This window comes from Scyliorhinus canicula, chromosome 11 (assembly GCF_902713615.1).
Source record: "Scyliorhinus canicula chromosome 11, sScyCan1.1, whole genome shotgun sequence".
Lineage (NCBI taxonomy): Eukaryota > Metazoa > Chordata > Chondrichthyes > Carcharhiniformes > Scyliorhinidae > Scyliorhinus > Scyliorhinus canicula.
In genome coordinates this window covers 87409098-87435182 of record NC_052156.1, presented here as the reverse complement: position 1 = coordinate 87435182, position 26085 = coordinate 87409098, and the positions used below count along the sequence as shown (strand labels likewise).

The 26085-nt window shown below is 43.1% G+C and overlaps 1 protein-coding gene across 1 annotated transcript in view; it reads left to right on the top strand.

Annotated features, from left to right (window-relative positions):
• The window catches only part of dock3 (dedicator of cytokinesis 3), a 1304448-nt gene that overhangs the window by 932124 nt on the left and 346239 nt on the right, over positions 1 to 26085 (top strand). The window contains 6 exon segments of the mRNA XM_038810823.1: positions 6902 to 7048; positions 11245 to 11343; positions 14685 to 14779; positions 16749 to 16824; positions 19588 to 19688; positions 21624 to 21682. Of these exon segments, the coding sequence (XP_038666751.1) occupies positions 6902 to 7048; positions 11245 to 11343; positions 14685 to 14779; positions 16749 to 16824; positions 19588 to 19688; positions 21624 to 21682 (577 nt within the window).

Sequence of the window (26085 nt, the reverse complement as noted above, 5' to 3'; positions counted from 1 at the left end):
GAGATTTACCAGGATGTTGCCTGGAATGGAGGGAAAATCTTATGAGGAAAGGCTGATGGACTTGAGGTTGTTTTCGTTAGAGAGAAGAAGGTTAAGAGGTGACTTATTAGAGGCATACAAAATGATCATAGGGTTAGATAGGGTGGACAGCGAGAGCCTTCTCCCGCGGATGGAGGTGGCTAGCACGAGGGGACATAGCCTTAAATTGAGGGGTAATAGATATAGGACAGAGGTCAGAGGTGGGTTTTTTACGCAAAGAGTGGTGAGGCCGTGGAATGCCCTACCTGCAACAGTAGTGAACTCGCCAACATTGAGGGCATTTAAAAATTTATTGGATAAGCATATGGATGATAAGGGCATAGTGTAGGTTAGATGGCCTTTAGTTTTTTTTCCATGTCGGTGCAACATCGAGGGCCGAAGGGACTGTACTGCGCTGTATCGTTCTATGTTCTATGTTCTAATTCTTTTCACTGTACCTCAGTAGACGTGACAAATCTAAATCAAGGTAAGCTGGAGAGTGCATGAGAATGATGCATTTCATGGCTCGGGTAGTGGTGGACCTTTAGAGGGAGTTTGGCTCGTGGACTTGTGAAACAGGGGACGGAGCAAATTGCGGCTGATTGGGTGGTCTCAATCTTAATTTTTTTTAAATGCATGAGCTCCACTCATTTATTGTTGGAGGTAAGGATGCAGGAGATTTGGCGAGGGGTTTAAGAAAATGATTTGCAGTAGAAAAAGAAGCCTCGAGTTATCTTTGCATTCTAGAATGATCCTGAAATAGTGAGCAGTTTTAGCAGATGATAGCAGGACCCAATAGTATTTTATGTGGTACAGCCAGATGTATAGTTGATGGATAAACCACTTATCTGCCCCATTCTTTTATTCCCTTGGACTTTAGGGAATTGAGATGAGGACCAAACCAGGGGGAATGGCCATGGTTTTTGTGGGACTAAAGTATCAAAGGTAGAGGTGAGGATGCAATTAAGCAAATCAGTAGCTGCAGAATATTGTGACAGGCAATGGGTAAATGTTAGATCGCTGGGATTTTAAAGGTGCCGCTGTGAATGAATCAGTTTTTTTGTTCAGGAATGGGTACAGAAGAAGGTACGGTTGGGACATGGAAGGAGAATGTGGGAGGAGTAGAGAGTGATACCAGCAAGTGATCAGAGATGACTTTATCCACGATAAAGGCCACATGAGACAGAAAGGGCAAGGCATGGCTGTGAATATGGGTTGGGGAAGAGATTTAATGTGGCTAAGAGGACTGTGAACTCAGAAAAGAAAAAGAAAACATGATGAGTTGAGGTGGAGGTTGAAATCACCACGCATGAGAAGCCATTTGGTGCAGAGGCTGAGGGAGGAAATCAATGAAGACCTCCATGAGAAATTTGAATTTTGTCAATCTTTTACACAATCAGTTACTGTTCATGATATATTCTCCCATGGAATGGACATCTGGGGCGGAATTCTCCGACCCCCTGGGGTCAATCCTGCCCCCGCCGTGTCCCTTAATTCTCCGCCCCCCCCCCCCCCCAGATTCGACGGGGGCGGGAATCGCACCGTGCCGGTCGGCGGGCCCCCCACAGCGAATCTCCAGCCCGCGATGGGCCGAAGTCCCGCCGCTGACAGGCTTTTCCTGCCAGCGTGGTTTAAACCACCTCTGGTACCGGTGGGATTGGCAGCGTGGGCGGGGTCCTGGGGGGGGGGGGGGGGGGGGGGGGGCGATCTGACCCCGGGGGTGGTGCCCCACGGGGGCCTGGCCCGCGATCGGGGCTCACCGATGGGCGGGCGGGCCTGTGCCGTAGGGGCACTCTTTTTCTTCTGCCCCCGCCATGGCCTTCACCATGGCGGGGGCAGAAGAGACCTCCTCCCCTGCGCATGCGCCGGTATGACGTCAGCAGCCGCTGACGCTCCGGCGCATGTGCGGGCTTCCGCCGGCTGGCGAAGGCCTTTCGGCCCCGGCTGGCGGGGCGCCAAAGGCCGTTCGCGCCGGCCGACGGAGCGGGAACCACTCCGGCGCGGGCCTAGCCCCTAAAGGTGCGGAATTCTCTGCATCTTTGGGGAGGCCCGACGCCGGAGTGGTTCACGCCACTCCATCCCGCCGGGACCTCCCGCCCCGCCGGGCAGGGGAGAATCCCAGCCCTGTTTTCCAAAATTTATCAAATCCGTGCATGCCTCACAGGTATTTAATAGATCAGTTTTTTTGTAGATTTTATCCAAGAACTTAAATCAAAAAACTTCTTCACTACTCAATTAACCGACAACTGTCTCACAAAGTACTTCTGATTTTACAACTCCTCGGAAGTGGCACAGAGAGACCTTGGTTTCTGTTGGCCAGAATGTAATCCTTATTCACATATCCACTTTATTCTTCGTTTGGTCATATGGTTCAGACTGTGAGAACATCGAAGCATAATCACATCAACAATTTACGCTTGCTTTCTGCCATTTTCCACAATGGCCATTGGGACTTTCGTTTTATTTTTTAATATTAATTTAGAGTACCCAATTCTATTTTTTTCCCCCAATTAAGGGGTAATTAAGCGTGGCCAATCCATCTATCGAGGACATCTTTGGGTTGTGGGGTGAGACCCACACAGACACAGGGAGAATGTGCAAACTCCACACAGACAGTGACCCAGGGCCAGGATCGAACCCGGGTCCTCGGTGTTGTGAGGCAGCAGTGCTAACCACTGCACCACCGTGCCACCCTGGGATTTTAGAACAAAGAACAAAGAAAAGTACAGCACATGAACAGGCCCTTCGGCCCTCCAAACCTGTGCCGACCATGCTGCCCGCTTAAACTAAAATGTTCTACACTTCCTGGGTCCGTATCCCTCTATTCCCATCCTATTCATGTATTTGTCAAGATGCCCCTTAAATGTCACTATCGTCTCTGCTTCCACCACCTCCTCCGGCAGCAAGTTCCAGGCACCCACTACCCTCTGTGTAAAAAAACTTGCCTCGTACATCTCCTCTAAACCTTACCCCTTGCACCTTAAACGTATGCCCCCTAGTAATTGACCCCTCTACCCTGGGAAAAAGCCTCTGACTATCCACTCTGTCTATCCCCCTTTTAATTTTGTAGACCTCTATCAGGTCGCCCCTCAACCTCCGTCGTTCCAGTGAGAACAAACCGAGTTTATTCAACTGCTCCTCATAGCTAATGCCCTCCATACCAGGCAACATCCTGGTAAATCTCTTCTGCACCCTCTCTAACGCCTCCGCATCCTTCTGGTAGTGTGCCACCAGAATTGAACACTATACTCCAAGTGTGGCCTAACTAAGGTTCTATACAGCTGCAACATGACTTGCCAATTCTTGTACTGAATGCCCCGGCCAATGAAGGCAAGCATGCCGTATGCCTTCTTGACTACCTTCTCCACCTGTGTTGCCCCTTTCAGTGACCTGTGGACCTGTACCCCTAGATCTCTCTGACTGTCAATACTCTTGAGGGTTCTACCATTCACTGTATTCTCCCTACCTGCATTAGACCTTCCAAAATGTATTACCTCACATTTGTCTGGATTAAACTCCATCTGCCATCTCTCCGCCCAAGTCTCCAAATGATCTAAATCCTGCTGTATCCTCTTGACAGTCCTCATCGCTATCCGCAATTCCAACTCCCTCAATGCCAGCAAAACTAAAGAGCTGGTCATCGACTTCAGAAAGCAAAGTACTGTACACACCCCTGTCAGCATCAACGGGGCCGAGGTGGAGATGGTTAGCAGTTTCAAATTCCTAGGGGTGCACGTCACCAAAAATCTGTCCTGGTCCACTCACGCCAACGCTATCACCAAGAAAGCACAACAGCGCCTATACTTCCTCAGGAAACTAAGGAAATTCGGCATGTCCACATTAACCCTTACCAACTTTTACAGATGCACTATAGAACATAGAACAGTACAGCACAGAACAGGCCCTTCAGCCCTCAATGTTGTGCCGAGCCATGATCACCCTACTCAAACCCACATATCCACCCTATACCCGTAACCCAACAACCCCCCCCCCCCTTAACCTTACATTTATTAGGACACTACGGGCAATTTAGCATGGCCAATCCACCTAACCCGCACATCTTTGGACTGTGGGAGGAAACCTGAGCACCCGGAGGAAACCCACGCACACAGGGGGAGGACGTGCAGACTCCACACAGACAGTGACCCAGCCGGGAATCGAACCTGGGACCCTGGAGCTGTGAAGCATTTATGCTAACCACCATGCTACCCTGCTGCCCCTATAGAAAGCATCCAATCGGGCTGCATCACAGCCTGGTATGGCAACTGCTCGGCCCAGGACCACAAGGAACTTCAGAGAGTCGTGAATACCGCCCAGTCCATCACACGAACCTGCCTCCCATCCATGGACTCCATCTACACCTCCCGCTGCCGGGGGAAAGCGGCAGCATAATCAAGGATCCCTCCCACCCGGCTTACTCACTTTTCCAACTTCTTCCATCGGGCAGGAGATACAGAAGTCTGAGAACACGCACGAACAGACTCAAAAACAGCTTCTTCCCCACTGTCACCAGACTCCTAAATGACCCTCTTATTGACTGACCTCATTAACACTACACCCGTATGCTTCAACCGATGCCAATGCTTATTCAGGAAGATTGTATTGTATATCTTGTGTTGCCCTATTATGTATTCTCATGTATTTTCTTGAATTTTGTTTAATTCCCTTTTCTTCCATGTACTGAATGATCTGTTGAGCTGCTTGCAGAAAAATACTTTTCACTGTACCTCGGTACACGTGACAATAAAAAAATCCAATCCAATCCAATGTTATGTCTGCAAACTTACTAATCAAACCAGTTACATTTTCCTCCAAATCATTTATATATACTACGAGCAGCAAAGGTCCCAGCACTGATCCCTGCAGAACACCACTAGTCACAGCCCTCCAATCAGAAAAGCACCCTTCCTTTGATACTCTCTGCCTTCTGTGACCTAGTCAGTTCTGTATCCATCTTGCCAGCTCACCCCTGATCCTGTGTGACTTCATCTTTTGTACCAGTCTGCCATGAGGGACCTTGTCAAAGGCTTTACTGAAGTCCATATAGACAATATCCACTGCCCTACCTGCATCAATCATCTTTGTGACCTCTTTGAAAAACTCTATCAAGTTAGTGAGACACGACATCCGCTTCACAAAACCGTGCTGCCTCTCACTAATACGTCCATTTGCTTCCAAATGGGAGTAGATCCTGTCTCGAAGAATTCTCTCCAGTAATTTTCTTACCACTGACGTAAGGCTCACCGGCCTGTAATTCCCTGGATTATCCTTGCTACCCTTCTTACACAAAGGAACAACATTGGCTATTCTCCAGTCCTCCGGGACATCACCTGAAGACAGTGAGGATCCAAAGATTTCTGTCAAGGCCTCAGCAATTTCCTTGCCAGCCTCCTTCAGTATTCTGGGGTCCATCCAATCAGGCCCTGGGGACTTACCTACCTTAATTTTAGTTTTCTGTCTGATTTCTTTATCTTTGTTTCCAACCTTCACCTTTAGGCAACACTCTCTACTGCCATATTAAAATCTAGAAAGCCATTTGGTGAAGGATAGAACTGGAGCCAATGTTTATACTGTCTGGGATGCACATTCCAAGCCCAAACCTCCTCACCCAACAATCACTGTTTTGACCTGTTCCTATTCATAGAGCACAAGATGATGCCCATCACCTACAAACACTTAAATCCATTAATATACAATCAACACGAGGTTGCCCCTGGGCAAACTATTCCAGTGCATTTATGATTCTGACATCTACCTGACTATGTCCTACGCCGGGGCTCCTGGCCACTGAGCTCAATATCCACCCCATCGAACACAGCCCCAGTGTGGCTACGATGTATGTTGTCTGCACAATACACTACAGCAGCATGACAGGCGTACTTTGAGACCAGTTCCCAGTCATATGATCTCGCCACTGAGAAGGGCAACTCACAAGCCATCCTGATTTGGATATATTTATGTTACTTTATTGTTCAGCTAAATTCTGAGAATTTTCTACCTTATGCCACCTGGACTATAGTAGTTCAAGAAAACACTCCACCACCAGATTGATAATAAATGTGATCTGTCAGAGTCACCCACATCCCAGGAACAAGTGTTATATGTACATAAGCATCTGATGGATTGCAAAATGCTAAACACCTTAAATTAAGTGTTTGTATGCTCGCTAATCTTCTGATCAAGTTTATTTACAATTAAACAAGAGCCATAGAAACAAAAAAAATGCAAACAGTTCAGACTGGCATAGTCCATAAGGTGTTGATGTATCCTTTTCAGATTGCTGCTTTCAGTTCTTGCTTTTTGCCGTTACTTTGGATAAATCAGCTTTATTTTGTTCCTTGACAAACAGAATGCAGTCTCAAAAGGTATCCTCTGGGATGAGTTAGTGCATACAGAATGCATGAGCTTTAAATTCCTGCAGAGCTCAGTACACCTCTGTCAAGGCTGAACAATGAATAGCCAGACGCAAGATGTTTATCTGTCGGACAGATCTTACCTTGAAGAAGTCAACCAAACAGTGTAAAATATTGTGATGGACTGTTATATTCCCTTTCCTTTGTTTCAACTAAATGTATTAGCATAAGACAACAATTGGAAATTCATGGGTTTATGCAAGGTGCATACCGTAGCTATTTAATCTGCTCAACAGCAACAACAACTTGCATTTCTATGCCACAATTAACACGTGAAATGTCCCAAGGCATTTCACAGGAGCGATATCGATCAAAATTTAATAAAACCAAAGATTTTCTCATTATGGTAAAATTTGCTGTTAACAGAGCTTAAACATTACGATACTAGAGAACTTTCTATGAGCCATTAATTTACAACCCTTGTTCCCATGTTTCTGATGCACTAACTGTGTCATTGTGCTGTGGTTCAGGAGTGCTCAGTGTCAGAAGAGGTAGAGATGATGGTCGAGAGCCTTCTTGATGTCTTACTGCAGACCCTGCTTGCTATCATGAATAAGTCTCAGATGGCGGAGGCGGTAAGAGGACAGCGCTGCCCACAGTGCACGGCGGAGATAACTGTTAGTAACTAACAATCCTTTTTAATAGTCCTCACCCATCTATGGATTCCACACCCCACACCCCTAACCCCACCATAAGTCTTTCCACCTGCTTTATGGTGCAACATCATGTGTGAATTCAAAATCTCATGCTTGTACGTCAGCAGCACTCCCTTTCATGCTTAGGTATGTTTAGATTGACTGCATTCTAATCCTTAAAGAACTATTTTTATCTGACAGAACTCCAGTGAGTTAAGACATTGATCTTTGACATAATTGGCATAATTTCTATCATGCGATAGAGTGGTTGATAATTTTCTGTTTCAGCCTGATATTCTTTCAATTATTTTTACTGGAATCTTTATTCCCCAATACAGTAAAGATCTGATCATTGTGAAATCAGTGATGCTTTGGTGTGATCACTTGTTAGTGACAGAATCATAGAGAGAATCATAGATGTTTACAGCATGGAAACAGGCCCTTCGGCCCAGCTTGTCCATGCCGCCAAATTTCTATCACTAAGCTAGTCCCACTTGCCCACAGTTGGCCCATATCCCTCTATACCCACCCTGCCCATGTAACTGTCTGACTGCTTTTTAAAAGACAAAATCGTACCCGCCTCTACCACTGCCTCTGGCAGCCCGTTCCAGATGCTCACCACCCTTTGGAATTTCCCCTCTGGTCTCTTTTTTAACTCTCCCTCTCACCTTAGACCTATACCCTCTAATTTTAGACTCCTCTACCTTTGGTTAAAGGTGTCGACTATCTACCTTATCTATGCTCCGTGTTATTTTATAGATCTCTGTAAGATCACCCCTAAGCCTCCTACACTCGAGGGAAAAAAGTCCCAACCTCTCCTTATAACTCAGAACATCAAGTCCTGAGAGCATCCTCGTAAATCTCTTTTGCACTCTTTCTAGTTTAACAATATCCTTCCTATAATAGGGTGACCAGAACTGATCACAGTATTCCATGTATGGTCTTGCCAATGTCCTGTACAATTTCAACAAGATGTCCCAACTCCTGTATTCAATATTGTGGCCAATAAAATCTAGCATGCTGAATGCCTTCTTCACCCCCTGTCCACCTGCAACTCCACCTTCAAGGAGCTATGAACCTGAACTCCTAGATCTCTTTGTTCTGTAACTCTTCCCCAACTCCCTTCCATTAACTGAGTAGGTCCTGCCCTGATTTGATCGACAAAAATGCATCACCTCACATTTATCCAAATTAAACTCCATCTGCCATTCATCGGCCCACTGGCCCAATTGGTCAAGATCCTGTTGCAATCTTATATAACCTTCTTCACTATCCACTATGCCACCAATCTTGGTGCCATCTGCGAACTTACTAACCATGCCTCCTACATTATCATCTATGTATATATAAAACAAATAACAGTGGACCCAGCACCGATCCCTGAGACATATCGCTGGTCACAGGCCTCCAGTTTGAAAATCAACCCTCCACAACCACCCTTTGGCTTCGGTTGCCAAGCCAATTGTGTATCCAGTTGGCTACCTCGCCCTGGATTCTGTGAGATTTAACCTTTTGCAACAACCTACCATGCGGTACCTTGTCAAGGCCTTGCTGAATTCCATGTAGACAACGTCGACTGGACTGCCCTCATCTACCTTCTTGGTTACCCCTTCAAAAAACTCAATCAAATTCGTGAGACATGACTTTCCCCTTACAAAGACATGCTGACTTTCCCTAATTAACCCTTGCCTGTCTAAATGGCTATTAGCCTGTCCCTCAGAATACCTTCCAACAACCTACCCGTGACAGGAGTAAGGCTCACTGGTCTGTAGTTTCCACACTTTTCCCTACAGCTCTTCTGAAACAAGGGCACAATATTTTCTACCTTCCAATTTTCAGGCACCTCTCCTGTGGCTGTCGATGATTCAAATATCTCAGTTAAGGGGCCAGCAGTTTCCTCCGCAGCTTCCCACAATGTCCTGCGACACATTTCATCGGGTCCCAGGGATTTATCTATCTTGATTCGCTTTAATACCTCCAGCACCTCCTTCTCTGTAATATGTACACTCCTCAAGACATCACATTTTATTCCTCCAATTGCCCTAACATTCGTGCCTTTCTTAACAGTAAATACTGATGAGAAATATTCATTTAGGACCTCTCCCATCCCTTTTGGATCCACACATAGATGACCTTGTTTATCCTTAAGAGTCCATACCCTCTCCCTAGTCACTCTTTTGCTCTTTATGTATCTGTAAAAGCTCTTTGGATTTTCCTTTGCCTTATCTGCCAAGACAATCTCATGTCCCCTTTTTGCTCTCCTGATTTCTCTCTTAACTCTACTCCAACAACCCTATACTCTTCAAGGGATCCACTTGATCCCAGCTGCCTATGCATGTCATATGCCTCCTTCTTCCTTTTGACCATGGCCTCAATATCCCGAGTTATCCAGGGGCCCCTACTTCTACCAGCCTTGCGCTTCACTCTAAGAGAAATGTGCTCACCCTGAACCCTAGTTAACACCCTTTTGAAAGACTCCCACTTACCAGCTGTCCACTTGCCTGTATATAGGCTCCCCCAATCAACTTTTGAAAGTTCTCCCCTTAAACCATCGAAATTGGCATTGCCCCAATTTAGAATTTCAACTTTTGGGCCAGAACTATCGTTCTCCATAGCTATCTTAAAACTAATGGAATTATGGTCACTGGTCCCAAAGTGATCCCTCACTAACACTTCTGTCACCTGCCCTTCCTTATTCCCCAAGAGGAGGTCAAGTTTTGCCCCTTCTCTAATCGAGCCATCCAAATATTGAATGAGGAATTTTTCTTGAATACACTTGACAAATTTCTCACTTTCCAAACCCCTAGTGCTATGGCTATCCCAGTTAATGTTGGGAAAGTTAAAGTCCCCAACAATTACCACCCTGTTTTTCCGGCAGCTCTCTGTTATCTCCTTACATATTTGCTTCTCGATCTCGATTTCCCGATTTTGATTTCCCGATTTCCCTCATTGGGCGATTTGACGACAATGCCTCTTTAAACAATAATTCATCTGGCGAACTGTAAACAATAAATGCACATTTTTGTGACATCCTCCCCCAAAACCTATTAATTACTCCACTGTTGCTATAGTTAGATTAAATTTTGCCATTGATTTCATAATTGGTTTCCAGTTATTTTCCATTCCTAATGTGTTAAATGACAGCTGAACAATTGCAAAAGATTGGGATAGTCAAAGTTCACAGGTTGACTGATTTTATAAAGGTCACAAAGAATTATATAGATGCGGGAAACCACTGAACCCAATTAGCTGATCCTTACGTAGAAATCTACCATCCCCTTATTTTTCCCTTTCTTAGCCGAGGGCTTCTAAGACCAATTATAGCACTCTGACTGCTGCCTTGGCAACAATCGGCTAACTCAGCACAAATATTAAATTGAATTTTGGACCCATCTGTTCTATATGGCTTTGTGCTAAACTGGTCCAGTGGGGAGCTTAAGAATAATAGGGATTGTGAAACAGTAAAACAAATTAAGTGAAATAAATGAGTGTTTGTTAGCTCCCATTTGACAGACAATTTGCTGTCTCGAGATTTGTTAACTTTTCCTCCAGTATCAAGGCCTGTTTTAATCCTTTTCCTTCACAAGATGGAGCTTCTTAACTCCTGTCAGACCATGGAGGCTTGGATTGGAGAGTTGTGGAGTAGGCAACACAAACTCTCCACAGCCTGAAATGTCAGTTGGCCCTTTTGACTTACTAAATAGTTTATACAGTTTGAGTATCCTTGATCCCAAATCCTTGGATTTTGGATTTTAGACCATTTCGTTTTTCGGATACCACATACAAACTTACATTCCAGTAGCCTCAGACAAAGCAAACAAGTAGTTTAAAGTAAACAAAATGGCTCCAAAAGTATCACTGAATAATAAGTGCGGGGTACTTGTAATAAGTTTCTTTTTGACATGTTCACCACAAAAATCACATAGGGAACAATATGGATAAACATTTATACTTCCCTTACTAAAGGTTGATGAGGTTCAAAAAAGGTGTACTTTTTGGATGTTGATTTATGGATTAAGGATACTCAACCTGAGTTGTATGTGCAATTACATAACAAGCCTCTATCTGTTTGTGTGCATCTTCTTCCTGATACAGCCATTTCAACCTCTTTGACCGGATGTACCATGTTGTGTCATGACCTATGTCACTGATGTTTGTACTTTGCTTTGGTTCTCTAGGGGGAGTATGTCACCTGCCTGCTGTCCCTGCTTCGGCAAATGACAGATAACCACTACCAGCAATTACTAGATAATTTCCAGAGCAAGGAAGATCTCAAGGTAAACCTTTGTGCTTCTATGATTAACATAAGTGAAAATATAAGTATTAGAAAAGGCAAGCCCTTCTCAGCGTTCTCTATAACTCCTTGGAATGAGCTCTGATCCAGCAGAAAGTAATTATATTATTCTGCACACCCAAACATGGTGCTGGTCTCTCCTTTTATATTGTTTCCATTGTGTGTCATTCTCTGTAGAGTATAACTGCTGTTGAGTGCAAGCATAGGGAGCAAGTTCCTTTAACCATAAGCAGATATCAGATTAATACAGTCACATATTCTTCCACCTATTGTCTTGTTGGTTCCTTCAATATCAGGTCATTCCCACAAAGTAGTGCAGACGAAATTGGAGAATCATTTGTCTGGCTGTAATGTACAGTATTTTCTCTCGTAGCTGGCTATAAAAAAGGACTTGAATAGCCTGAACCCAGTTCCTAAAGTGGGCAGATATACACAGCAAAAAAGGCCTAGAATTTTGCACAAAATTCTCAATCGGATTCAGAAAGGTTATAATTGGCTTTTGTGGAATGCAATTACAGCAGGGGGGCTGGGGGCTGTCCTAAAATTGGGATTAAGGACAGGTGTTGACAAACAAAAGAGGGAACTTTACTCGACATCTGGCCAGGAGTACGCTTACATTTAGAATGTGATGGCAATAACAAAGGTCCGAAAATCCTCCACCTCTTTTTTTATATTTTATTGAAGCATTTGTAATTTTCACAATTTAATACACTGACATTTCTAAAACAACCGCGCAGGTCGATGCACAAAATACCCCCTAAAATAACAACACACAATAAACCACGTACCCCACTTATCACGCCTTATCCCCAATTACCCTTAAACTAAATTCCTGTCCTTATTTAACATTACCATGCCTCCTATTTTCCTGCCCGTCCCCTTTTTCCCTTTCCCCCCCTTACTGCTGACATTCAGTTTTTGTCAAAGAAATCGATGAATGGCTGGCTGCCAACTCCGGGCAAATCCCTGTATTGGTCCTCTTAAAGCAAACTTGATTTTCTCCAGACTGAGAAACTCTACCATATCGCTGACCCACCCTCCTGATTGCGCAGGTGCTGAGTCCCTCCACCTGAGCAAGTTCCGTCTCCGGGCCACCAAGGAGGAGAAGGCCAGAATATCGGCCCCCTTTGCCCCCGGATCTTCCGACACCCCAAATATTGCTAATTCTGGACTTGGAGTTATCCTATCTTTCAAGACTTCTGACATAACAACTTCAAATCCCTGCCAGAATTCCCTCACTTTCGGACATGGCCAAAACATATGATCCTCCACCTCTAACCCAGCCCCCAGGACAGTCAAAAGTCCCATAAAGGACATTCCTCACCAGATACTATAAAGGCGTTCCAGTGTGCACTCCTAGACCTTTGAGATAATAACTGTTATGAACTGTCATGAGGTAGGGCTGAAAAAAGCAATAGAGAGGATACATGCTCTAGAAAAAAAGGTTTGATAGCTTACTAATGTATCTTTTGTGTGGTACTTAAAACCTTACAAATAGTCATAGTAACGCCCAAGTTTCGACAAAAGACAAAGATTATTTATTGAATCTTGTAATATACCCTAAATATTTCTTTATGTGCAGCTGAGAGTAGCTGTGTTCTCCCAAGATTTAATGATACACGTATAATACCACTGATTTCATGGTTGGCGAAGCCCCTTATGTCTGACACCATGTCTATTTGCCCAGGTGTTGGAGGGCCATTCAAAATAACAATAGTCTATCACCAGGGTAGTAGTATCCCTCTGCATTTTTATTATGCCTGCCTTGCCTAGGTGCTATTGAATAGTATATAGTATAATAGATTATGACTATACTGATCACCATATGTAATGATTAGTCACTCATAACAGACAAGCTCTGAAACAACTTGCCAGGATTGTTATTGATCGTTTGGCAATTTTTCCCACTGTTAAAGGTAAAATCCTCAGCTGTAACTGCAAGCAGTTATGGATAATACTGAGTCAATGGATCTTGCAATGACATGATGACTGTAGTGTTGAACACTCAAACCACAATTAGCTGATTGATTTGCTGTCAGACTCTCCTCCTGAAGCGCTGCTCAAATTTCCCTCCTTGATGGCTTGCTAAACCTGGTGCTTTTAATGTTGGTGATTTTATTTTTTCTGTTGATTTAAAACTTCATGGAGCATTACTTTCACTTCAAACCACTCATCAAAAGAAGATATAGAAAATCATCCACATGGGTCAGTTGGTTATACTGATGAGTTGGCACCCCGGCAAAATGAGAATGCTCCCTTTAATGCAACTCTGTGCTTGTATGTCCAACGTCCTGTCAGGCATTTTACTGTATTGTTAGCTTTTTGCATGGTTGTGCCTGACTCTGCCTGTGTAATCTTAATGCGGTAACTTTTTAAATTTCATTTCATTCATGCGATGTGGGTGTTACTCTGTAGGCCAATATTTACTGTCCATCCCGAATTGCCCTTGAAAAGGTGCTGGTTAGCTGCTTTCTTAAACTGCTGCAGTCCATGTGGTGTAGGTGTACCCGCAGTGATATTTGGGGGCGTAGTTCCAGGATTTTGACCCAGCAACAGTGAAAGAACAGTGATCTATTTTCAAGTCAGGATGGTGAGTGGCTTGGAGGGGAATTTCCAGGTAAGGGTATTCCAAGGTTTTTGCTGCTCTTGCCCTTTTGGATGGTAGCAGTTATAGGTTTGGAAGATGCTATCTAAGGAGCCTTGATGAATTCCTGTTGTACATCTTGTAGATGGTACACATTGCTGCTACTGTGGATCAGTGGTGGAGAGAGGGAATATTTGTGGATGGGATGCCAATCAAGTGTGCTGCTTTGTCTTGGATGGTGTCAAGCTTGTACCTTGTAGATGGTAGATAGGCTTTAGGGAGTCGAGAGGTGAATTACTCACTGCAAGATTCCTAGCCTCTGACCTACTGCTGTAGCCACAATATTTGTATGGTTAGTCTAGATGAGCTTCTGCTTCAGAATCTGAGGAGTCGCAAATGGTGCTGAACATTGGGAAATCATTAACAAACATCCCCATTTCTGATCTATGATGGAGGGAAGGTCATTGATGAAACAGCTGAAGATGATTGTGCCAGGACAATACCCTGAGGAACTGCTGCAGTGATGTCCTGCATCACTGACCTCCCAAAAGGCTAAACAAGTCCCTATTTAATGATTTGCAGGCATCATTCTTGAGTTAACTTTGGGCTGTCTGGTTTGCCGTCCACAGATCATACAAAACTTGTACAAAATAAAACTTAACTTCTGAGCAAAGAAGTAAGCAAAGTGATACTTTAGCATTAACTCATCAAGTTGCTTTGTGTCTTCCTTTCCTTCTTAGGATTTCTTGTTAAAAATATTCTGTGTGTTCCGTAATTTAATGAAGCTGAGTGTCTACCCACGTGACTGGATGGTGATGAGACTGCTAACTAGCAAGTAAGTTTCCCTTACCATTTCAGGAACACTCATGGTGTAGAGTGATCCAAATGCATCTGGGCATAAATCTATCTCCTGTACCCAAAACAGGGGCCCAAAACTGCTCACAATATTCCAAATGGGATCTGACCATAGCCTTATACAGCCTAAACCTGTGTACACCCCGCTCTTGTATTCTAGCCCTCGCGACATGAATGCCAAAATTACATTTGCCTTCCTAACCGCCAACTGAACCTGCATGTTAACCTTAAGAGAATCCTGAACTAGGACTCCTAGGTCCTTTGTGTTTCTGATTTTCAAAGCTTTTTCTCATTTAGAAAATAGTCTATGCCTCTATTCTTCTGAACAAAGTGCATAACCTCACATTTATCCATATTGTATTCCATCTTCCACTTCTTTACTCACCCTCCTGTCCAGGTCCTTCTGCAGCCTCTCCGCTTCTTCAGCACAACCTGTCCCTCTACATATCTAGCTCACTGGGCTAAATCGCTGGCTTTTAAAGCAGACCAAGCAGGCCAGCAGCACGGTTCATTCCCGTACCAGCCTCCCCGGACAGGTGCCGGAATGTGATGACTAGGGGCTTTTCACAGTAACTTCATTGAAGCCTATTCGTGACAATAAGCGATTTTCATTTCATTCATTTCATTTCATATATTTGTATCATCTACAAATGCAAACTTAGCAACAATGCCCTCAGTTCCTTCTTTCAGATCATTAATATATAACTTATAATTGCGTCAACAAAGAAATTCAGTTTGCATCCTTAGTGAGCATACAATCTGGATGCCCACAGCGGTGCTGTTCTGAGGAACTGCTGCACTATTGGAAGTGATGTCCTGCAGTATAGTCGTAAACCAGGGTGCCCTCTGGCTGCTGAGATGTAAAAGATTGCCAACAAACTGACAGTTTCTCTGTTTCTGATCTCTTGATCCTGATGACTGCACAATTATGCAAACTCTTATTCTCAAAATGAGTTTTCGGTAAATCATAAGGAGTATTTAGATGCGAAAACAATACTGTTCGAGTTAAAAAATTTTACCTGTTGTAATAACGAATTTGTTGCCACCCTCCTGCTGATCGTTTACAAGAACTGTCTGAAAGAAATCTAGACTAACACTTCAGTGCAGTGCTGAGAGAGTGCTCCACTGTTGGAGGTGGTGTCAATCAGATGAGATTTTAAACCTGTCCTCTCAGGTGATGATAAAAAAATTCCACAGCCTTATCCAAAGTTCTCCATAAACGAATGTCACCAAAACATATGACCTGGTCATTATCATATTGCTTTTTGTGGAACCTTGGCCTTGCTGTTATATAAATTGGTTGCTGAACGTCCTACATTACAACAGTGACTACATTTCAAAAAAATATTTAAATGCCTTTGGGATATCCTGAATTTGTGAATGGCACTATGGAAATCCAAGATTTACTCTCTTCCTTTTTGTAGGACTGATGCATAGTGATCAGTCGGAAAACCACAAATGCTTGAAATCTGAAGCAAAAGCGAAAAGCAGTGCAAATGTAGTTCAGGTTCAACACCATCTGAAAGAGAAAAGGCAGGTTATTATTACAGGTGGGACCTTTTATCATGACTGCCTTCCTCCATCTGATTCTGATCTATCTACTGTGCAATTCCAACATTTTGTTTTTCCCAGCACTGTTATGTGATTTCAGGAACCAAAGGCGAAGATAAAAACAACTTACTTTTACACTGAGTATTATTAGAGTAAAAATACTTTACCATTGATGAGGATTGAGACAGGTTGTAACATCACGACAAAGGAACTGAGATCCACATCTGAAAATTAATGTAAAGGGAATGAAGGAACTGGGATGGTATTAAATAGATCTGGTTGAGGAATTAAGATCAACAAGGACGTAGCAAACAAATGGCTATCTCCTGTGGTCTGATTACTCAGATTCTGTGTGATTTGATTGGCCATAGATTTACCTATGGTTATTTGTTTTGCAGTATTATTGTTACAACAGTCCAATACCTGTCTCCTGCATTACACAAGAACTTTACAGAAGCAGAGTTTGATTTTAAGGTGGGTTTGTTTCTTATTTTTAATATGTCTGAAATGGCACCATACTTTACATGAACTTATTGTTTTTTTCTGCAATAGCAACACCCATGGGTATATTTTCCCTGGAACTTTCTTTGAACTTACACTTTGGTCTCTTTATCCAGCAGACTTTGCCAATACAGATTTAATTTTAATGCAACACTAGTTTTGGGAGCTGGGACTGTGGATTAACTGGGATAGTTTAGGGCTAAGGAAGGGGGAATTGAGCTATTGTTCCCTCTCAGTATTTGGAGATAAAGGAGTGGATTTTCACAGAGTTGGGGAGAAAACACAGACCTTTTAAGTTGTAGATGGGACCTGATTCTGGGATTCCCACCCCCATTCCTGGTTCCCCCATTTTTTTCAACATGGGAGAAGAGTGCCTGCATTCTACGTTCTCTATTTTTCATGGATTCAGGACAGCTTTTCAAGACTCATGGCCCCTCAGAGGTATTGTAAAGCATAGTCTGGATGTTGAAACTCTTTGAAAGATAACTTCAGGAGGCTTTACCCATGCCCCCATACCAAATCAAGCCCCCCACCCACCCCTAATGCCCCCTCACATCGTCCGTACCCCCAATAGCCCATTGTACCCAATGCCAACTCATGCTCCCTCACCCACTCCAAATGGACCCTCAGGCTCTCCATCATAACACTTCCATGCCTATATACTCTGTAATGGCCTGTGTGGAAAGCTTATAAAACCCAGCCATTCATAATTTTCTTAAAAACCCACTGTTCCTGTAAAAGTATCAATCAATAAGACTTTTAAAGTATTGGCAACAGAGCTATAATCACTTGATGTATCTTTATCTTGTATAAATAAACACTGAACTATTGACAAAGTAAATCTAAGTGATAAAGCTGTCAATCAAGCATTGTTTTCCCTAGTGTGTATCTGTTTGAACAGAATAATGAATGTCTGCGCTTTCAGCTAATAATGCATAATGAGGCTTGGTTGAGAGTCCTGATAGCCACTAGTCTGTTGAAACAGGTGAACACAAGGGAAACATTGCTTGATTGTCAGCTTTATCTCTACCCACCTCTACGTGAAATTCCAACCCATAATGCTAAACATCAAGTCAGGTTATGCTGGCATGGGCAGAATTCGGACACATATCAGTAGATCACAGTGTAGATCCATCGTGTCAACTGGATGAATATTCCAAGTTCCTAAGTGCTTATCATTCTCTGTATTAAGAATTTACTCACAGCATCTGTTTTAAATTGTTATTTCTCCTATTTGAACATAGAACATACAGTGCAGAAGGAGGCCATTCGGCCCATCGAGTCTGCACCGACCCACATTAAGCCCTCACTTCCATCCTATCCCCGTGACCCAATAACCCCTCCTAACCTTTTTGGACACCAAGGGCAATTTGGCATGGCCAGTCCACCTAACCTGCACGTCTTTGGACTGTGGGAGGAAACTGGAGCACCCGGAGGAAACCCACGCAGACACAGGGAGAACGTGCAGACTCCACACAGACAGTGACCCAGCGGGGAATCGAACCCGGGACCCTGGCCCTGTGAAGCCACAGTGCTATCCACTTGTGCTACCGTGCTGCCCCTTTTCAGAAATATTTGAGCCAGTGTTCTCTTGACATAGTTTGAACAGTGCACCGGATTAACCTTTTGTTTCACGTTGTGTATATTTCTGAAAAGTCACCTTAGTAAATGATTCATTTACCACCAGGCGTACAGATGGGAGAAATGTAATCTAAAACTTTATTTGCATTCGAAAGAGCTCCCCATTTAGACTTGATGGCTGGGATTTTCTGGTTCTTCCCTCAGTGAGATTTTTGGCCCTGCCATAGGCCAAGGTAGGTTCTCCAGCAGTGGGGCTGAGAGCAACGCAAATGGCCGTTGACGGTTCCCACGAGCGGCCAATAATAAGCCACCTCCCCTGCCTCCGACACCAGTAAACCTGCCACAGGAGAGCCAGAGAAGTCTGGCCTATGTCTCATCTTAAACATGGCATATTTGACATGACATGCTTCCTCAATACTATGCTGAAGCATCAGTCAAGTTCACATGCTTAAATTTTCAAATATATATAACTTACTTTAAAAATGCTTCATATTTGTTCATAATCTTTTCAATTGTATATTTTACATTTTCAGTAGGTTAAATAACAGCCACCCCCTCACCTCCTGACTGGTTTCTCGCCAATATTGTTTCCATCACCCTTCTGATTGGGCATATTATTGGACTGCCTTCTCATTGGAATCATTCCATTTCTTTTTCTGTGGTGTAACTCGCAAGTGTAGGCCAGTCAAACCTCACTCAATTGGAGCGAGGCTTAATTGATCTTGATTTTAAAATCTAACATGTTTTGACCTTTCATTTAAGAAAGTAAACCCATCTGCAAATGTTTAAATGGATCTGTGTTTGATTAGGAAATTCTACTCCTAATATTGCCATAGAGTTTACACATTTAATACATTTAGCTGTAAGGTGGTAACATTTTCAATATCTTCCATCATAACTTACCACTTTAACATCAATTTTTCAATTGCTCTAAATTCCAATAAAACCATATACTGTAAAATGTGCAAAATGTTTATAAGAGGGACCATGAGAACATGTTCTGTCAGAGTGTGAGAGAACAGGAGAGAGGGATTAGTAATGGAGATGTCTGCCTTGTTGAATTAGTAGAGCACTCTGATCTGGTGGTACTTCAGAGTCCCTCAACTGAAAGCTTTTGTTGTACAGTCATGTTCTGACTGTCACCCATTTCTATAGGTGTGGAACTCGTACTTCAGTCTGGCTGTCCTTTTTATAAATCAGCCGAGCCTTCAGCTAGAGCATGCCACTGCTGCTAAAAGGAAGAAGATTCTGGACAGGTGAGTATTGTCAGCTTTGCTAATTTCCAGGAGAACAGTGTGCATTTGACACTGCCAGTCTCTGTGATCAGGGGTGCCTCACAGAAGCATTATGCATCATAATTTGAGATCAATTCACATAAGGAGACATTAGAGAAGATGTCCAAAAGATTGATCAAATAGCTAGGTTTTAAGGTGTATTAAAGAAGAAAAGTGAGGTGGAGAGGTTTAAGGAGATAATGCCAAAGCTTGAGGCCTAGGCAGCTAAATGCATAGCTGCCAATAGGTTACCAACTCTCCAGAATTTACCTCGAATCGCCAGGAATTGAAGATCAATCTCCAGGACACTGATGTGACCAACCCTGGAGAAAGATCATCAGAACATTAAAAACGATTGGGTTTTTTAAAATCATTTTCTTTGAACGTTTCTCTTTACCAGATGTAAAAATATTGGAAATGTGGGAAAAGGTCACTTGGCTATCAGTCAAGCATTATTAAATTGGGTAATGAGTCTTTCTGCTTTCCAATTAGTGTAGGAAGACAGTGTTTCACGTGGATGGATGTGTTGGCCAACTAATGGCTGGAGTGTGGGGGCAAGTCCAGGAATACATTTAATCACAGTTGGCAACCCTAACTGGCAAAAGTAGTTCAATTAAAATTGGGGGTGCTCAAAAGGCCGAATTAGATGAATACAGATAACTGAAAGGGTTGTGCAGGAAATTACAAGGATAGGGAGGAGATTTGAAAATAAGGTGCGAATCTTAAAATCAAGGCAATGTTTTATTGGGAGACAATGTAGGTCAGCAAGCACAAGGGTGATGGGTGATTGGAACTTTTTATAAGAAAGGACATGGGCAGCAGATTTTTATATGGCTTCAACATTACAAAGGATAAAATGTGGGGGTTCAGCCAGGAATAGGTAAGTTTAGAGGTAACAAAGGCATGAATGAGGGTTTAACCTTGAGATGAGCTGAGGTGGGGCGGAGTCAGAAGATGTTACAGAAGTGGAAACAGGCCGCCTTACCAATATTACAGATATGTGGTTGGAAGATCACCCCAGATGCAGATATGACACCAAGGTTGTGAACAGTCTGGTTCAGCCTCAGCTGCCAGGGTAAGGGATACATTCAATAGCTAGGGAACAAAGTTTGAAGTGGGGACTGAAGGAAAACTTCAGTTTTCCCAATATTTGATTCAAAAATGTTTCTACTCATCCAGTATTGGATGACAGAAAGAAATCTGATAATTTAACAACTATGGATGAGTTGAGATGCTATGATGGTGAGGTAGAGCTGGTTATCATATGGAAACATACTTTTGTGTTTTTGAATGGTGGTGCCGAGAGGAAGCATGTAGGTGAGAAATAGGAGGGAACCAAGATAGATCTTTGGGAGAGACTAAAGGAACAGTGCACAAGTGCGAAGAAAAACCATTGCCAGTGGCACTCTGCCTATAGCTAGAATGGAAAACGGTAAGACTTGATAAGAATGTGAAAAATGAATAATGTACTTTTCTCCTAAATGGTGGGACCAATCACTAAGTGATGAAATTGGGAACATTTGTATTTTAATGTAGGGGAGGCAGTGACACAGTGGTATTGTCACTGGACTAGTAATCCAGAGACCCAGCGTACTCCTGGAGACCCGGTTTCTGCCATTTGAATTCAATAAAAAATCTGTTACTTGTAGTGAACCCATCTGGTTCACTAATGTCCTTTAGAGAAGTAAATCCGCCATCCTTACCTGGTCTGGCCTACATGTGACTCTCGACCCACGGCAATGTGGTTGACTCTTAAATTACCTTTGAATGGCCTGGCAAGCTATTCAGTTAAATGGCAGTTAGGGATGGGCAATAAATGCTGGCCCAGCCAGCAACTCCCACAACCCATGAAAGAACGTTTTTTAAATTTCTGCGTACCGTCTTGACCTTTATTTTTCCATATTCTGTTGCCGGCAGGTATGGTGACATGAGAGTGATGATGGCCTATGAACTCTTCAGCATGTGGCAGAATCTGGGTATGGTATCATTATTTTGACTCAGTAAAAATTCAGATTGAAAGTAGATGAGGGAAATGCTACGTCATGTGTTACAGATATGTAACACGGCTGCATGTTGATATTCATTTTTGAGAAACCTAATGGGAAGGTTAAGACCTATAATGTAAGGAATAAAAAGGTTGAAAAAGCAAAAGAGAATTAATCAGGGCAGAGTATTTGGGCTTTGAGGTGACAGCAACCATTTTTTTTAGCATAAAGTGACCATTATGTGTTAAACAAAGCAGCTGATCTTGAGGACGTACACAAGCCTTTTATGGGGATCCTTATTTGTTTATGGTTTGGGTCTGGCCAGAATGGATCCAGAATTCCTATCCATCCACCATTCTAGATTTAATTGACAATTTACTTCAGATCAAAGTGCTTACCTTTTGAAATCAACTAAAGGATTTTGTGTGGCAAAAATCAAATATGGGGTTAAATGTAAAGTGCACCCTTTCCATCAACCAAATGAAGTTCGAGGGGAAAACAAGATATTTAAAAGGAACTTCCTGTTAGACCCTCTTCTAATAACACAGTGGTAAAATACATCAATTGGTGTGGTACTAAGTCATGTGGAACCAAGTGGACCTCAGGTTAAATCTCCAATCTATGCAAAGTACAATCCGTATGATTGGCCGACTGCCCTTCAGGTGGCCACCTCCTGTTACTTGAATGCCACACTAGTGCTACCAGTTCCCAACACACAGTGATTACTGAAACCCAGCTGGTAGTTCTAGTGAGCTGCTAATCGCTAAGGCTTGAATTTTCATAAGGGGGATGGGCTTAGCCAAAATGGAGCCGGAGACCAAAATTCAGAAGTCTTGCCCCCAAGCACCCACTCAATTTCCCAAGTGGTGGGTGGGGGGTGTTTACAAGGGAAGGTTGCAGTTTGATGGTTGGCAGCTGTACATGTAAAAATGAAGCTACCTTCAAACAGATCTAATTTTCGTAACTGGGATGTCCCAACCATGACGTCTTTCAGAAGATCTAAGACTGCTGCCATTCTTTAGAGAGGGAGGGTACACTTTTGGAGAAGTCCAGGGACACCTTTGGGCAGGGTAGGGTACCTTTTCAGAGAAGTCAGTTGCTTTTTGGGAGAGCTCGGGTACCCTTTGGAATTGTAAAAAAATATAAGTATGAATATGTGTAAAAAATGGATAAACGCATTGGAATTGTCCAGTTTAAGTGAACTGTCAATCTGTCAAGGGAACTGTCAAGCTGTCAAAACATTCAAATCTCATTGGAACTGTCGAGCTATTTGAAACTGTTAAGCTTTCAAGGCATTAAAATTCTGGAGTTTTTTAAAAATCAGTGCTTACTGTTTCACCCTGTTGTCATAAACCTGGGGACTGGGGATTATCATTATGGGATTTATGCTGAACAACTGATTTCACAACCTATCATTATCACAGTGCGGTATCTGATTGACAACTCCAAGTAGTTATAGAGTCTTTGATGTTAAGCGAAGCATACACATGCTAGTTTTTATTCAGGAGTAAGCACTTGAATGAAATATTTGTTTTTGTAAGGGCTTGTGTGGTTTAAGGAATGTAAATGTAGTGAATTAGAGCTTTATGACTGATTTATGAATGAGAGTTTTTTTTAGTTAAAAACGAAAGTCTGCAAAAAACAGTTAGAACTTCATTTAATTTCATCTCATCATGAATCCTGAGGTCTGCCCATGGGTAGATACTGGGTGAGTTGTCATGGAGAGTGTAAGGGAAAAGGGTGATGAGTGAGGGCCATGGGTTCACATAAGTTGGCACTAAGTTGGAATAGGGGCTATAAAGCGCATAGGGTCGGTAGAGGGGCATAGGTTAGCATAGGGGCTATAAAAGATTGTGTGGCGTGGGCAGAGGGACATAGGGTAACATGGAGGGTATGGAGGCCACGGGATTGGATGGGGGGAATGAGGTGCCATGGGTTGGCACAGATAGGGCTTGGGGAATATGTGAAGGGATGAAGGAGTGTGAGGAGTAAGGGTTGGGGAGCTTTTGTTCTATTATTTTTTTCATAGCTAGGAAGAAGTCTCAGACCACTAAGGCCAGCTTTTTGTACAGCCCGCCTCCACACCCAGCAGACCCTCTTCTCAGGGATAGCATGAGCGACTCCTGTTAACTCCTGCCCCCAGGGGCATTTCCCTGCCTCTATGCTCTTGATTCGGGTGCAAAAAGTCAGACCTAAATATAAAACTGTATTGGTGCTCTTCATCTATCCAAGACATTAGAAAGAGCGCTGCCAGAACCTTCTCAATCAGGAGTCAACAGTACCTGACAAAACTATCAAAAAGGGTCTCTGAACAACTTGACTGATCAAATTTGCGAATGCTGCTAACACTTGCTGAGATACAAAAGGCTATCCAGTAGATCAAGAAAAAGAAGGTGGACCAGACAACAGTCCTGCAAAGATCTATAAAGCCAGTAGTCATGAACTCTCATTCAAACTCTCAGACCGTTTACAAAATTGTGACAAGAAGTACTACCTCCCGACTTCCACAATGCCAAAATTGTTTCACTTTTCAGAAGGTTGATAAATAAATTTGTGGGAACTATATAGAAGCATATCACTTCTGTCCATTGAGGGGAAAATTGCCACATGAATCCTCCTGAACTGCCTCATACCAATCATCAGAGACAAAACATTTCTTGATTCCATCATGAAACCCTTTGGAACGTTCAACAAATTTGTTACTGTCCTGTGAGGGAATCTTGCATAATGGTATTAGAGCAGTCTTCTTTTGCAATGGATTGGAGACTGAGCTCTTTTGCATCTGGATGGGCATCAAGCAAGGCTGTGTGATTGCGCCAACTCTGTTCATTATCTGCTTCAGCCCGGTCAGGAACTAATTTGCGACCAACTTCCACAAGGGTCCAAAATTGAGTTTTGACTCAACCTCAAGAGGCTAAGAGCAAAGACTCAAAATTGACCCTCAAAATTACCCATAATTTATAATTTGCATCGAATGAGCAGTTGTGGCCCACACTGCAAGCTGCATTCAAACCACATTCAAGCTTTTCATTCAAAAGGTTGATCTCTCACCCAACATTAGTAAGACCAAAATTCTCCACCAGCCCTCCCCTGAACAAGCATCGATATCTCCAGCTATACGCACTGATATCTCCACCTATTGTTATTGATGGAGAGACCTTAGACACTACCACAGCAGCTACCTTTCTCAAAAGGCTACCATCAAGGAGGAAATTCAGCACAGAATCAGCCGTGCCAACACAGCCTTTAAAAATTGTGCAATTGGGTCTTTGACAACAGAGATGTCCATAAAAGGACCACGGTTTTCGTCTACAATACTACCCATCTATATTACAGCAAGATGAGGTGAGAGTGACTGCCCTTGACATCAAGGCAGCATTTGACTGAGTATGGCATCAAGGAGCTTTAGCTAAACTGGAGTCAATGGGAATCGGGAAAGTTCTCCGCTGGTTGGAGTCATACCTAGCACAAAGGAAGATGGTTGTCTGGTTGGAGGTCAATCATATGAGCTTCAGAACATCACTGCAGGAGTTCCTCAGGATAGTGTCCTAGGCCCAACCATCTTCAGCTGCTTCATCAATGACCTGCCTTCCCCGGGCGGCACGGTGGTTAGCATGTTGCTTCATAGCGCCAGGGTCCCGGGTTCAATTCCTGCTTGGGTCACTGTCTGTGCGGAGTTTCCACGTTCTCCCCATGTACGAAAACTTGCACTGGGGCCCTTATACAATCGTCGAATCAAAGAAATGAATTTGTGGCCAAAAACGAATCTCCCAAGAATCTCAAATAGATACTCCAACTCCACTCTATCAAGTGCATTTTCGGCATCCAGGGAAACAATCACCTCCGGTTCAGGCACCGAGGAGGAGAAACATTTAACAGTCAATGTGTATTGGCAGTTGTCGACCCTTCACAATCCCCGTCTGATCCTCCGAGATTACATTTGGGAGGCAGGAGTCCAGTGTCAGCACCAATCCCTTGACAAAGAACTTGACATCAAAAGAATTTTGATTGCTTTCTGTCCTGCTAGAGACAGAAGTAAAGCAATTCGCCTTTTCTGGACCAAGTTCAAGCACCCAGACATCTAAAGACCACTCGTAGTCTTAATTTGAATTGGAAGTTATTCAAACAACAGTTCCAACTCTATTTAGAAGCCAGAGATTTAAACGCTGCATCAGATGCAAGGCGAATTGCTTTACTTCTGTCTCTAGCAGGACAGAAAGCAATCAAAATCTTCAATTCGTTTAATTTTGCTGCTGGTGAGGATAAATCGAAGTTTGATCAATTAATCGCGAAGTTCGATGAACATTGCAAAATGCAAACTAATGAAATTTTAGAAAGGTTCAAATTTCATAAAGTAGTTCAAAACGTTAGTGAACCGGTGAATAACTTCATCA